The sequence below is a fragment of the Brachionichthys hirsutus genome, chromosome 20 (genome assembly GCF_040956055.1).
Source record: "Brachionichthys hirsutus isolate HB-005 chromosome 20, CSIRO-AGI_Bhir_v1, whole genome shotgun sequence".
Lineage (NCBI taxonomy): Eukaryota > Metazoa > Chordata > Actinopteri > Lophiiformes > Brachionichthyidae > Brachionichthys > Brachionichthys hirsutus.
This window is the reverse complement of record NC_090916.1, coordinates 9,135,944-9,151,180: the sequence shown is the minus strand read 5'-3', so window position 1 is coordinate 9,151,180 and position 15,237 is coordinate 9,135,944. Positions and strand designations below refer to the sequence as shown.

Below are 15,237 nucleotides of genomic sequence, written 5' to 3'. Positions count from 1 at the left end.
CTTCATCTTCATCTTCTTCTTCTTCATCTTCTTCTTGTTCACGTGCGTGTTCAGCTCAGTACCATGATCTGATACATGCTGATAACACGGTACAGGTACAGGTAACAAAGACCAGCAGGTGACCCAGGTCGTGTATCAGTAGGAATCGTGATGTCCACCTGTCACGGGGCAAAGGTTTGCCTAACCTTCTGCAGGATGTTTTCATGCATTTGTGGACGCCGCGGCGTCACCTTTGTCCTACAAACCTTCAGCGGAGAGCCGCAGCTTATTTACCTCACGCTCAATTGGCCGGATCGGCGTCTGTCATCACTCGTTTCACTTGATCAAATCCCCCAAATTCAATCCCTTCGCTGAAATTTGGAGAATAAATGACGACCCTTGCTTCTCTAATATCACTGAATGAGTGCACTTGAGCGATCTGCCCTTTGATCAAGCAATCAAAGTTACTGACTCAGGGTCTGTGAGATGTTTTATGACACTGATATGATAACGAGCATTTTTAAATCGGTAAACAGGTTCTATTTTATTGTCTTTTTCCTATAAAAAATGCGAGATTAGAAAAGACGGAAAAGAACAACAACTCTGAATCGGTGAAGCGGGGGCTGAGGAGGCGGCCTGACATCGGGTCGGAGCCCCCTCCCCTTGCCGGCAGACTCATCTTGGTTTGTTGAACACTATAACCTTTGGTCTGCCACAAGGACCGCTCAGACTTTGAAACCGGGGCAACACAATCGCACGTCGTGCTAATCTCATCCTGGAAGATTTGAGAAGTATAAAAGCGAGCGGGACAAGTCTTTAGAATTAGTCTTCGAGGAAAGAGGACTCTCCTGACGTCCAGGCTTCCAGGAGCTTTACCGATCCCACCATGGGGGGTACCAAGCTCTGCCTTCTGCTGCTGTTGGGCACATACGCAGTAGCTCGTAAGTATCACTCTCAAATGAAAGCAATTTAATTTAATTATCTTGTCACTAAGTTAAAACTAAGAAATTACGGCGAGAACATTCAAAATAATAAAAAGAATTATACTTTGCCATGGCAGTTGTTATTCAAGTCAATTTTTCCTAATAAAATTACTTAACAAATTCCTTATTCTTGATTCAAATGTGTTCAGTGATCTTTCAGTAAAAGCAAACAATTTCTTTCCTCCCCGACAGAGCAAGATGCGGGAAATGTCGAGGATCACTCTCAAGCTTGCCTTTGTAAGTTGTGTTTTAAATCTTACTGTTACTACTTACAGTCAAGTAAGTCTTAAAGGGGACATATTATGGAAAAAAAACACTTTCCCATGTTTCTACGCTAATATTTGGTGCTTTAAATTAAACCATCCAGTTTGTGCAGTTCTGTAAGTCTTTTAATTTGTCAAATCACAACGGGTGTGGGGGGGGGCATTCACAAGATGTACGTGCACTCTCCCCGTGTCTGCGCTCCGGGCGTTCATGCTCTACCTGTGGCTCGTGCATGAGTCAAAGAAGAAGAAGAAGAAGAAGAAGAAGAGAGTGGATAATGTTTATTTTTGGTGTTAAATGTTCCAGTGAAAATTGTGAAAATTGTTTTAGTGTGTGCTAAAAGAAAAAAAAGTCACCTGACCGGTTACCATGGTAACGTGCAGCTGTGATGAATTTTGTTTCGGTATAATTTTCAGAAGCTTTTCTGACAGAGCTGTTTGAAGCAGAAAAGAGGGTTATAATTATAACCAAAAAAAGGTTCTAATATGTGACCTTTGAAGACTTTACCATTAGTGATCTAACAGATGTGTGAAACACTTTCTAGTGGCCAAAAGATTCAAGAACTTCAGGCGCTTTGTGTACGACTACCAAGTCGAATCCTTTAACGGCGTGAATACACCGACGGACAACAAAAGCGGCCCCAAGATCTCCTGCAACGTAGGTTTCAATCCCGTAAACGCAGCTGTCCTGTGATCCTCAAAGGAAAACGGCTGTGCTCAGCTCTATCTAATCCCTGCACAGGTCGAGGTTGACGTGCCCCAGACCTGCAGCTTCATCCTGCGCACTACAGAATGTTCTCTGAGCGAGATCTCTGGTGTGGACACTGACGGAACCCTGGAGTACCGTGCTGCTGATGGAGCCGAGGCGTTCAAATCTGCCATGGCCAAGTAGGTCGCCTTATTACAGCAAGAACTGAGTTTCCATCTTTATGTTCCAGCCCTGAAATATGAGATTAGAAAGGCTGATTCAATTGCCAATGATCTGCTCCTGCCCAAAAGGAACCTCCTGAAGTTCACAGTTGAAGGACTGACCGATGTCAAAGTCTTCCCGGAGGATGATGAGCCCGTCAACATCTTGAACATCAAGAGGGGGATCGTCTCTACCCTCATGGTGCCCGTTATGGAGGAGGAGAGGAACGCACTGATGGTAGATGCCATGTTTTATTGTTTTTACAGCAATGACCAATCAAGCGAGGTCAGCGGATTCTGTTTGTGACAGACTCATGCCCCGATAAACAAGTTGCGCAATGAGCAGATAAGCCGACTATCTGAGCTGCGGGTCGAAGTCCGAGATAAGTTTATCTCGCTTTATCATCGCCCTCTGTCGTGATGGAGGGAACGACTCTTGCCGATCACTAAATACTCCGATCCAGAGTGATTGCAATCAAACAAAACAAAACATGTCTTCGATAACGACGTCTTCATTTGCAGGCCACGGTGCACGGCCTTTGTCCCACCGACTTCACTGTCAACAGCAGGAAGGACATCGCCACCGATGTGACCGTCAGCAGGAATCTTTCCAGATGCTCCTCCTTTTTCACTCACAGACAGACCACCAGTCCTCTGGCCCTCGTCACTGGCATGGTGAGGGAATTAAGAAAGCGTTGCCGTAGTAACCTCCAGCCAAGACGTGGGCAGATCATTTGCAGGGAGCCGTGGCGTCATGGTTTGAACTGTTTCTGCCATCAGAACCGGCCTCTGTCCATGATGATTGGCAGCACCCAGACCTGCAGCTACAGATTTGACAACCACAAGAAGCACATGACCAGCGGAGTCTGCACGGAGAAACACGTCTTCCGGCCCCTCTCCCAAAAGTCAGCTCCAAAGCAACCTTTCTTGTCTCAACTGATCCGATGAGAGGTTTAATCGTATCTCACCCCCGCCTCCAGGAGCGAGTTTGGAATCGCCACCGAGGTGAAGCAGACCATGACTCTGAGGGAGACCGCCAAGATCAACGACAGAGTCTTTGACCGCAGTGAGTATTTGTTTTTAAATAACTTCTGAAACATCAAATGCGTTCAGTGAGTCACGTGTCAGCGTTTTCCTCGCCGCCTGTGTTCAAACCTACGCAGATGAGAACAACGTCAGGTTCCTGCCCATGGATGTTGCTGACGACAAGTCCCCTGTGCAAACCAAGGATGCTGCCCTGGATATTTTGAGGGAGATGAACAGCCTGCAGCAGTTTGTGGACAACGAGCGCCGGCCCGCCATCTTCCACAAGCTGGTGTCCGAGCTGCGAGGCCTGAAGGCCGACATCTTGAGATCGACCGTCGCCGAGATGATGGCGGAGTCGGCCGCCCTGACGTGGCAGGCTCTGGTTCAGTGCGGCACCCCAGAGTGCACCAGCGCCATGCTGACGAGCCTCATGACCTTTGACAGATCGGCCATGGAGGTCGACGCAGCTGTCTATGCTTTGGGGCTGATGGCTAACCCGTCCCGCCTCATGGCCAAAGACATGCTGGCCATGGCTCAGTACAAGCAGAGCAAGCCCATCATGTATGCTCTGAGCAACATAGTCAGGAAGTGAGTAAAGCAACATTTCACCTTCTCCAATCGGAAAACAGCTTTATTGTATAAAACGTCAAACTTTGTCTAGGCTGTACCAGGCTGAAGGCATCACCCCCGAGATCACTGCTGTCTCTGACTTCATCACTTCCCTCCTGGGTAAAGACTGTGCCGGGGAGAAAGAGCTCACCTTCCTGGCCTTGAGGGTAGGTAACTTGGATTAGAAACGAGACACTAAGAGGTACAGTGAAGGTTAGACGTTTTGGAGACAAGGTCAGAGAGACCAGACTTTGATGGGTTGGACATGTCCAGAGGAGAGACGGAGACTATATCGGTAGAAGGATGCTGAGGATGGAACTGCCAGGGAACAGGGCTAGAGGACGACCTAGGAGAAGATACATGGACGAAGTGAGGGAGGACGATGCAAAGGACAGGGTGAAGTGGAGAAGGTTGGGTTGCTGTGGCGACCCCTGGCGGGACAAACCGGAAGAAAAAAAAAAAAAAGCTCTCAACGAAGACCATTTGTAAAACTAGAAGGTTCTCAGGCACCGCCCCTAAAACCCGACCAATCAGAAAATACTTCCCAGGCTGAACTTTACATCACAGCAAATAGCAGCTCCAGATCTAACGTTCGGCGTCTTTCACGCGACGTATGCGCGACATAAACGAGGTTGAACCTATGCCTCCCTGGGCTGAGATCCATCAGCTTGTTTTCTTGTTGCAGGTTACCGGTAATATGGGAGAAGCAATGGAGGCTGCCAACCCCGCTATAAAGACCGCCCTGCTGAGGTGCATGAGGCAGCCCGCGACCACGCTGTCTGTGCAGCTGGCCGCCATCCAGGCGTTCAGGCGCATGACTGTCACGGACGAGGTAGCCGATACACGACTGTGCAGATGGGCGCCATCGTGGTTTCCTTGTTTTTCAGTGAGGAGTTTGGCAAACAGAGTGACAGCAAGCTAATTTTTCAAACATCCAGGTTCGCACCAACCTTCAGAGGGTCAGCCAGTATTCTAAGGGCGCTGTGCAGAAGCGCCTGGCGGCCTATCTGATGCTGATGAAGAATCCCCAGGACAGCGATGTCGAGATGGTGAAGAAGCTGCTTCAGCAGGAGCAGAACGGTCAGGTCAAGTCCTTCGTGACCTCCCACGTCTTCAACATCATTACCTCCATGGACGCCGAGACCCAGGAGTAAGGCCGAACCACCCGATGACAAATTTAAGCTTCGTCCCATGAAAATGCGGCCAGAATTTAACAATTAACCAAATTCTTTGATGCAATCGCCCCAGGCTTGGTGGGAAGTTACGGGTTGCCCTGCAGGACATCGACTCGCTCGTGTCCAACGAAGACACCGCCGACTCTCGCAACTACAAGATGGGCGTGTCGCATGAGAACATGGGGGTCGGCGTTCAGGGCAACGTTATCTTCGACCCCAGCAGTCAGCTGCCGAGGGAGGTGCTGCTGGAGACCACCCTGAAAGCTTTCGGGTTCAGCATGGATATTTGGGAGGTAATAGAGCAATATATTTGACAAAACCTACCCATTCAAAGCTAAATTGCAATTGTCAAGGAGTCATCTGAGATTGAGTTTCTTTTCCCCGACAGATTGGAATGCAAGGAAAGGGTTTTGAGCCAACCATCGATGCTCTGTTTGGAACGAATGGGTTCTTCCCCGACACGCTGTCCAAAACCCTCTACTGGACTATGGACAAGATCCCACAGCTGGAGGGATTGATGGGTAGCCGCCGATCAGAAGGAAGAAAGGTAGATCACTCTTGCACTCAACATGCTTTTTCTGAACAATCTCATAAATAAATATTAAAACTTTTTCCCTCAGATTCCCGAAAATCTCGGCAGAGAAATTGCCCGCAACTTCAATAAGCTGATGAAAGATCTGCAGAGTCAGGAGTCCCCGGAGGCCATGGCCTACCTGAGGATCATGGGAGAGGAACTGGGCTACATGAAAGGCGGTGAAGTGAAGTCTGCTCTCGAGAATCTCATGATGTACGCTGAAAGGTTCTCTGGGCCCTTTCAGAGACAGGTACCTTCCTGAACTCCTGCCGTCCAGTTATCGTTTTTTGACGTGCACGTCTTTTCCGTGACTACAGAGTTCAATCTTTTTTTTTTTTTTGGTTCCAGATCATGGCTAAGCTGATGTCCGGCACTGACAATGATATCTTTGCCCATTACATCTTCATGGACAACAACTTTGTCCTGCCAACAGCGTCTGGCTTGCCCCTGACGTTTGGCCTGTCGGGCACCTTTACTCCTGGTGCAAAGGGCGGCTTTAACATCTCTCCGAAAATGGTATGCGTTCCATTTCGCAATCGCAACCTCTCACCTATACTCTAACCTAAACAAATGTCATTAAATGAAGCCCATAATAATAATAATCACGTCGTAGTAGTTCTTATTGGTAGAGAGCGTCATTGCGTTCTTTTGTATTTCTCATGACTGCGACTGATTTATACATTTTGTTCACAGAAAGAACTCGTGTTCATGCCCTCTCTCGGGGTTGAGTTCGTGACCCAGATGGGGGTCCACGTCCCTGAGTTTGTGGCGTCCACCGTTAAGATACACACCAACATGTACCACGAGAGCACATTCAACGCCAAGATCACCGTGGACCAGAACCAGGTCAAGCTTTCCATCCCCAACCCAGAGACCCTCGCAAAGTTCAGAATCAGGTAACAAGAAGAGAAAATATTCTTCTAATATATATATTTTTTTGCTTTTGTAAAACACGGAAAAGGCTTTTGTTTGGAAAAAGAAACTAGAAGGGTGCTCAATAGAGTGCACATCTCCTGCAGATGGATTTTTCGCTCATTCATTCAACAAAATGAAACTAGTTCCGTTGTCTTCTCTTCGAAATAGCAACACGGTGCAGATTATGAGCGCGGGTCATGCTATAAGCAGCGGCCACATGCTGGGCGAGGGCAGCTGCAGCCTTCTCTACCCGACAGTCAATTTCTGCCGGAGAAGGAGTCATAGCAACGCTGGAGATGATTCATTCTTCCCCATGAGTGGAACGGCCACGTAAGTTGTTTTCTGAAATATCTGGGATTATTTTTTGCTCACGTTTAAAGTGCTGAGCGTTGATCTTTCCATCCTAGCTACTTTGTGCGCATTGAGCCATCGGCGTTTATCTCAGAGTATACGGCCACCGTCTCCTACAACCTCCTCAGCGAAGGGAAGGACGGCCGCCAGAAGGTTGATTCTCTGAAGCTGGCTCTGAGAATCGAGGGTACAAGAAGAGTCTCAAAGATTTAAAGAAGAAAAGATACGCCGTAACTTTGCTCCATGATTAAAACTTGACTTTTCACCCCTTGTTGAATTCAGGCACTGCGCCCACCGAGGCCACAGTCACCATGAAATACAACCGGAACAGGAACGTTTTCACCACCCAAATCCAGATACCTGATTATGAGGCCGCCATTAAAATCGCCATGACCGACAGCAACGCCAAAGGAAAAACCGTTACCCTGGAGCTGTCTGACAATAACGTGCCTCAGCTCTCGCTCATCGGCCGTGCAAAGTGAGTCGACGCCGCCTTTGACCTGAGGCTACTTAGCTCGTACAGAATTCTGATGCTCGAGCGTTTGCTAAATAACCTTTTATCATTCACAGGCTTCAGGCCATGTACGACGGCATGCTCCAGCTCCAGCTGCTAGTCCCCTCGCTCGGCTCCGATGCCGCCATCACCGCTACCATGAGCAAAGATGACGGGCTCGCTATGGAACTCAAAAGCGACGTCAAGTTCAGCGAGAGCTTCTCCAATCAGGCAGTCAAGATCAAATACGGTAGCGTCTTGTTAAAGCAAATGGGGCCGAGGCGCTTCGGAAATGGATTTTTATTAAAAACGGCTGCCGTGTAAAACTGCTTCCTTTGTGCACCAGGTGGAAAAGAGGCTGAGGTTCAACTGGAATCCAAGACAAATTTCGATACTGCTATCCTGGAGCCATACGGCGTCGTCCTCTACGCCTGGATCACGCACTTTACAGAGTACGCCATGGACCAGCAGGTTGTCAACACTGACATGAAACTGCGTCATATCTTCAACAAGGCAGTTGAGGTGAAAGCGTTTGATCATTGGAGCCGTTTTAACAGACCTTGACTTCAGGATTTGTGGATGAGGAACGTGTTGTTGTTGTTGTTTTAATCACCAGGCCAGCAATATCTGGATGGACAAGATAAAGAACGACGTCCCTTACGTTGAGAGGCTGAGAGAAATGGTGAACGATGTGGAAATACCCAAAAACCTATTCATGAACCTGTAAGTGAAATACGCACGCCAACATTTTAGCTACCCGTTGAGTGCGAATTGCACGTCAATATAACAAACGTCCTGCGTTCATGCTGTCACCAGTGAGAGCTCAGTCAAATACAGCTTCAACAAGAACCGAGTGACCTTCAGCGTTCCTCTGCCTTATGGAGGCAAATCATCCGAGGAGCTAAGAATACCCCGAATGATCGCCACCCCGCAGATCGCCGTGCCTCAGCTGGGCATGGAGCTCACCTCGAATGAGATCCGAATCCCTGCCTTCACCATCCCGTCTAAGTATGTTGTCACCCTGCCTCTGATGGGAATGCTGGAAGCGTCCGCCAAGGTCAGCAGCAACTATTATAAATGGAAGGCGACAGCGTCCGCCGGTAACAACACCGAGGATTCTCCTGACTACATGGCCAAGTTCAACATGCTGGCTGACAGTCCAATCCAGCTTCTCTGCTTCTCCACCGCCGGTAATTATATCTTTGTGGCTTTCTCAAGATTAATAATGCAATGTTTGATTGCTGTTATTTAATATTGTGCTGCTTAATCTGTTACGTAGGCGCAATGGGAATGACGGACACAGACGCGGAGACGATGACATTGACCTTAGACGGTTCCCTGAACCACATGCTGATGAGGACCAGTTTTAATTCCATGAAAACCTTTACTATCGCAGATGAAGTGAAGTCAACAGGGAAGTACAATGTGTATGCCTTTACCCCCCTGGGCTTGGAGACTTCCCTGACTGTGACCACCCAGGTTGCTCTGGATTCAGCCATGCTCTCTGGAGATGTCAACACAGATGGAAGTTTGACCGTTGGACCGGTGACCGCTACCACCACATATCTGCACACCTTCTCTGTTGAACCGGCGAAGAAAGAAGCCAGGTTGGAAAGCACGCTGAGGATAAACTCAGAGGTCGTGAAGTTCGGAAACAAGATCACGGCATCGTATGCCAAAGAGAAGCTCGCGATTGACTCAAACACCAACATGAACATGGACCCCATCAAGCACACCACCAAGACGACCCTGAATTACAACGGTGGCAAACTGACCATGCATTCCGACTCCGTAACCAAGGCTGATGAACGCATGCTTCGTAGCACGATGGACTTCACTGCCTCTGGTGGACAGGCCAACCTCAGGGTAGAGCATCAAGCTGATGACACAGCGAACCGTGGTTCCTCTGTGCTCATTGCTTCCATGAACCCTACCAGTTTGGATATCAACACCGATGCCTCCTTGAATATCTTCTCAAGCATTGCCTCTAACAAGGCAACTTTGTCCCTGAGCGTGAATGGACTCGCAACCAGCTGTACAACCACTGCTCAGCACGGCGTAATGACCTTTGAGCATGTTTTCCATGGCGGCGTTGATACTTCTGGTGCGACCATGTCTCTCGTCACTAAGGGAGCCGTTGAAGAGAACAAGGCTGAGCTCAGCGTTGACGGAAAGCTTGCAACCACACAAGTGTCTCTCAACGGCATCTTGAAGGGTGACCTCTTTGACATCAACACCATCAACACAGCGACCCTCAGACTGAACGAGGACGGTTTTAACGTCTTCAGCAGTATTGTCGGATCCCTCAACGAGATGAGGACCGAAAACACCAACTCGCTGTCCCTCACGCTGAAATCTTTCAGCCTCCACACCAAGACTGACAATGTCCTGAACGAGAAGAACTCCTACATGCATGACGTCACAGTTAAGATGGAGGGTTTTACTGCCTCGTTCGCCGTAAAAAACAACTTGAAAATCATGGAAGTTAACTTTGTGAATAACGCCAATTTCAAGGTAGAGCCCTACAACATGGAGCTGACTGGAACCACCATAGGAAGATGTTCACACGAAGCGCTCAGGCACGTCTATGAAGTCAAGTTTGTTGACGCGGTTTTGTCTGCAAAATGCAACACCAATGGTAATCTCCTGGGAACTGAGCTGACGCATGCCACTGATATGGACGTTGATGGATTGAACATTAAGTTTAACAGTATAGCTACTTTCAAATCACCGCATCTTCATCTGGACAGCAAAGTAAAGACAGTTGCTGCACCATTTACTCTGGACGTCAACGCTATCTTCAAGTCAGATGGCGTGATGTATCTGTACGGGCAGCAGAGCGGCGATCTGTACAGCAAATTTCTCCTGAAAGCAGAACCCCTGATGATCACAAACTCATTTGACTACAGAGCCTCAACCACCCATGAGCTGGAAGACAGTCCCACTATCAAGACCAGTATGGATAGCAAGTTCAATAGTGTGCTGAGCCTCAAGGAGCAAAGCATGGTGCTGAAGATGTCATCCAAGGTCGATGAACACAGTTTGGTTCAAGACATGAGTGCCTACAACACTGAAGAGAGCATTGGCATTGAGATGAGAACCGCTGCCTCAACCCCATTCTTCAGTGACGACAGCAAAGATTACGACGTCTCTGGATTTGTGAAATATGACAAGAACAGCGACAGCCATTTCATCCAGATCCCATTCGTCGAGGATCTGCCTGTCCTTATCGAAAGCATCGTGAATACAATGACGGGGCTGATGGACCATGCCGTTGAGACACTGAGTGACATCGACACAAAATATGAGATCAGTGCCACGTTTCAGAAAAAAGTGTCCAAACTGAAGGAAGTCGTTGACAACGTTGACTTCAACGGTTTTGCCAGAGACCTGAAACACTTTGCGAGATCAGTGGACAAGTTTGTTGCCAAGTTGGCAGCCAAGTTCCCAACTGAAGAAGTCATTGGCAAGTTGAAATCAGTGGTAGACACTATTATGGCTTGGATCCAAAAGTATGGCTTTTCTCAAAATTGGAATGAGATTTACGACAAGTTAGAGGAGATCCTCTCCAGCTACGAAGTTGAGAACATGATTGGAGCCATCATGGATGAAATTGTTAAACTAATGAGGCAGTTTCGTGTGAGGGAAAGGATTCAGTCTATATTTGCCGGCCTCAGATCAATTGACATCCAGCCTCTGGCCAAAAAAGTGATGGCAACCATTCAGAAGTTTGTTAATGAACTGCTCTCCTTCGATTTGAAACCGCTGATTGATGGCTTGAGCAATTACCTCATGAGAATTGTGCAGGAAATCCAATCTTTTGATTATGATGCATTCACTATGGAGTTGAAAGACAAAGTGGCGGATATGAGCAAGATTCCTTGTTTTGGAAAGCTCTACGGAGAGTTCAGAGTCACATCTCCCCATTACAAGCTCAGGACCTCCGCTGGCATGGAGAACGCCACAACTTCATCGGTCATGCCAGAATTCAAAATGAACCTTATCTCAAACGCTGAATCTACTTTGAAGGTTCTTGAGTTCACCATGGATGCCAGTGCCCATCTTGTAGCACCTGAAATGAATCCTCTGTCCATCTCTGAGAACATTAAAATGAATCATTCGTGCTTCGCACTTAACCACAAAGGAACAATGATTCTGGACAGTCAGTTAGCTCAAGTTTCTGCCGACACTACCGCGACAGCCAAGACGGAGATTTACACAGCAGATCTGGTCAACAAGGCATTATTTGTCATTGATTCAGGACTTTCTGTCAACGTCGATGCCACGAACATATTCAACCAGAACGTCAACGTGCCAGCGCTCAACATCTTCAGTGAAATGGCAATGAGTCAAAAGACTGTTTTCCTCCTCAAAGACGGCACTGCCCATCTGACCATCAACAATCTGGCCAATGGAAATTACGCAGTTCAGGACTTCTCAGATGAGGAAAACCATCAGAGTGACTTCGAGGTGGTAATGGATCTGCACACAGCTAAAGTGACCTTCGAGAGTAAGACAGACAGCAACAGCTTCAAAATGAAGGAAAAAGTGCTTGTGGACATTTGCATTTTCCGCCACGTTATTGTCGAGGCCAAGGTTGAGACAGACACCGCCATCATGAAGAACAGCGTGGCAGAGCTGAAGTTGCAAGCGAAGGCCGAAAACTTGAAAATTGATTTCGCCGCCGCTCACAAAGCAGATTTTGTCGGACTTGTCGAGGGGGCTCTTCTAAACTATGTCGCCGCTTCAGTGGAACTTGGCGAGTTTGTGTTTGACACCAAGAACAAGGGAAATGTCAAGGTTGCCTTTCCATTCAACCTGTATGGAAAAATTGATCTCCAGAACGACGTCTTAGTCACCCTGAACTCTGAAGTGCAGCAGGCTAGCCTAACAGGTCTGGCGAGGTTCAACCAGTTCAAGTATTCCCATTTAATCACCATGGATAATGATGACGGAGAAATTAATTTCGTTACCCAAATTAATGGCGAGGCAAATCTGGATGTTCTGAAGGAGCGTATCAGTATTCCTGAAATAGATGTCAGAGTTTTTGGTATGAGGACGCAAAGAGTCAAAGACTTTTCACTGTGGGAAGACACTGGATTGAGCGACGTCCTGATCACAACTCAGCAGACATTTGACACGAGCTACAAGTTGAAATACAGGAAGAACCCAGAGATGATCACCATTGACATTAATTTGGAACCACTTATCAATGGCATCAATAGTAACGTCAAGACTATGAACAAGAACCTGCTCATCGGCAAGGATAAGGCTGTAGCCATGATGAGCAAATCTTTTGATACAGCAAAGGCAGAATATGAAAAATATAGCATTGAAATGCCGAAAACAGTCACAGTCCCCGCCTACAAAGTTCCAATGTTGAATATTGACAAGTCCTCGTTCACGATCCCTCTGCCTGATTTCAGTGCCATCAAGATGCCTTCCATGTACGCCCCATCTGCCCTTCGCAAGCTCTCTCTTCCAAAGATCGCCCTGCCCAAGATTAAAACCATCATGATCCCGGTAATGGGTGATCTGACCAGTGAGCTCACGGTGAAAACAGCAATGCTCACGTTCAAAACCGAGAGCAGCATCCTCACCCGGGACGGCTTCGTCGCCAAATTTGATGCCTCTACGACCTCTGAACACAGGACCCTAAACGGGAAGATCGAGGGCAAGGTCGATGTGAGCACGGCCGACCGATACGCGATGACATCTCACCTCTCGGTAAAGCATGCCCTCGTAGAGGGAAAGCATGACGGGACCGTCGTTGTAGGTTACAAAAACGTGTCCATCTCTGTCATCAACTCGGGCAAGGAAAGGCTGTTTTATAACCGTATGGAGGTAGTCCAAGAAATTAAAGGAAATCCTGAGGACGGTCTCCTCTTCACGATGCACTCTCCATCTGCGGGATTCCTCGCACTCGAGATGCAGACTAAGCAGCCAGCGCTAGCCAAAGCCAGACTCTACGGTCGCTTCCCGGTAAGAGAGCTTCCGCTCACTTTACTTTGATTGTAATTAAATCTGAATTGCGTATTTATGTTTCACTAAAATGCATCTCCGTGTCCTGTCTGCCCTTCCCCACAGTCCGAACCGAAAACAGATGTCGACATCGTAGCTCTTAAGCTGTCTGTGAAGAACGGCGAGAGCCTCAACGTTCAGACGACCTGGAATATGGAGATCCCAAATGAGGCTATGCTGAAAATGAAGAAAGTGGGACCACAAGTTGTGGAACTTATAATCATTTATCCTTTACTAGTACTCGACGCAATTCATAGAAACAAAGGAATCATCCAGGATTCTGTCGAGTGGGCCAAAGAGCGGAGCAAACTGATGTTGATCTCAACTTTTGACAATGCTGCAGCCGTGTATTCGTCTGACACGGTGAAAACTCTCACCGATTCGGCCATCGTGACCCTAAAAGAATACAAAAAGAAGGTGGAGATTATTTTTGACGCTGTTGTCACGTTCCTGAGAGAGACCAGGTTCCAGGTCCCCGGTTATGAACATAAACTGTCTGGGCTGCAGCTCTACCAGAAGTTCAGCGCTTTCATTGCCGATATTTCTGAGCAGGTTGTTCAGAACATTCCGATTAACTCCGTGTTTTCAGAAGCGCTTTATTATTTCAGCTCCTTGGAATTTGTCATCCCTGGCTCCGACTTCGTGGTGAGTGGAAGAGAAATGATTGATGCCTTCTTTGAAGCCATTAACGAAATCCGGTACCAAGCGATCGCCACTGTGAGAAAACTGGGCGAAATCCAGCTGGAAGAGATCCTTGAGAAGCTCTCTCAATTCCTGCAGTTTACCTTGGAGAAGAGCGCGAAGTTCCTCCGAACCCTAAAGTCTGTGAACCGGGAGAGCCTGAACGCGTTTGAGAATGATCTGCACGGCTATGTCTTTGACTCCCCTTTCACACAAGAGGTTCTGAGACGGGCTGAAGAGGTCTTGAGAATTATTGAAAAATATCACCACGCTGTTTCACGGAAACTTACGGATATGTTGCCTCGACACAAGCAGTTAGAAAAGTCCATCCATTCCTGGATCGACTTTTTGGTCAAGCGTATAAATGCTTTCCTCAACGATGTCACGAAGACACTTCAAGACATAACCGAACATTTTCAGCCATATATTAAAGTCGGGGACAGACAGGTGGAAGTGGACGTCCCTTTGCCTTTTGTAGCCAAGCGTAACTGATTGACCATTTATCCCAGCGTCTCCGTTAACTGTTGTGTTGTTAAAGAAGCAGGAAATTTGGACTATCCAAAAAAAATTACAAAATGCATGTTAAGTGTTCTTCGTGCCCAGAATGCGACTCTGTTTACCAAATTATTTCACAGCCGACTTGTTTTTCATCTGTGCTCACTTTGTCTTATACTATTTAAAAACGTCTCACTCAATAAAGACCATTTGCAGTGCACGGATGTCTCGTTCTTTAACATCTGACAATCAGGCATCCTTACAGGTTTACAAAGAAATCTGGATTTTCCCATTTACTTAAAATCACATCTTGTCAAATCTGCATTGAATTCACACAGTCATAAAGGGGTCCGATATGAACCATCGTGAAACACGTCTTCTGGTTCTGATCCAGAATGAGGTCAGAAACAAATATTACATTTTAACATTAAACCCATTTATGGGTTCAAAGGTCAGTTAAAAATCAACTCTGATTCACTTTGACTTTTCGCGGTTGGTGTATAAAGATACCAAGAACAATCTAGAACCTTTTGGTGCTGATCCAGATCACCATGTGGACGGTGTAGGTCCGGTTAGGAGGGGAACGAGCTGCTTGGAGGAGGTCTGTGCTCTCTGAGTGCTTTTCTCGTTGATAAATACGGTTATTTTTTAACATTACGCTCTTGTACATATAATAATTAACTAAGTATCCTCTAAAGGTATTTGCCTGAATACATAAGAGGTAATCATTAATTTAATCAAATATTACATAACACAACATGCA

The 15,237-nt window shown here is 47.1% G+C and overlaps 1 protein-coding gene across 1 annotated transcript; it reads left to right on the top strand.

Annotated features, from left to right (window-relative positions):
* Positions 1-865: 865 nt before the first annotated feature.
* On the top strand, positions 866-14,585 carry LOC137909658 (apolipoprotein B-100-like). The gene is made up of 26 exons (XM_068754118.1): positions 866-920; positions 1,155-1,199; positions 1,771-1,883; positions 1,968-2,113; positions 2,225-2,372; positions 2,657-2,809; positions 2,915-3,039; positions 3,115-3,200; positions 3,298-3,748; positions 3,822-3,936; positions 4,455-4,601; positions 4,708-4,919; positions 5,018-5,237; positions 5,333-5,491; positions 5,565-5,768; positions 5,867-6,034; positions 6,212-6,414; positions 6,602-6,763; positions 6,841-6,971; positions 7,067-7,262; positions 7,355-7,527; positions 7,624-7,799; positions 7,894-8,000; positions 8,094-8,467; positions 8,557-13,259; positions 13,365-14,585. Exons 1-26 carry the CDS (start codon positions 866-868, stop codon positions 14,469-14,471), a joined length of 9,879 nt encoding a protein of 3,292 aa, XP_068610219.1. The 3' UTR covers positions 14,472-14,585.
* Positions 14,586-15,237: the final 652 nt, after the last annotated feature.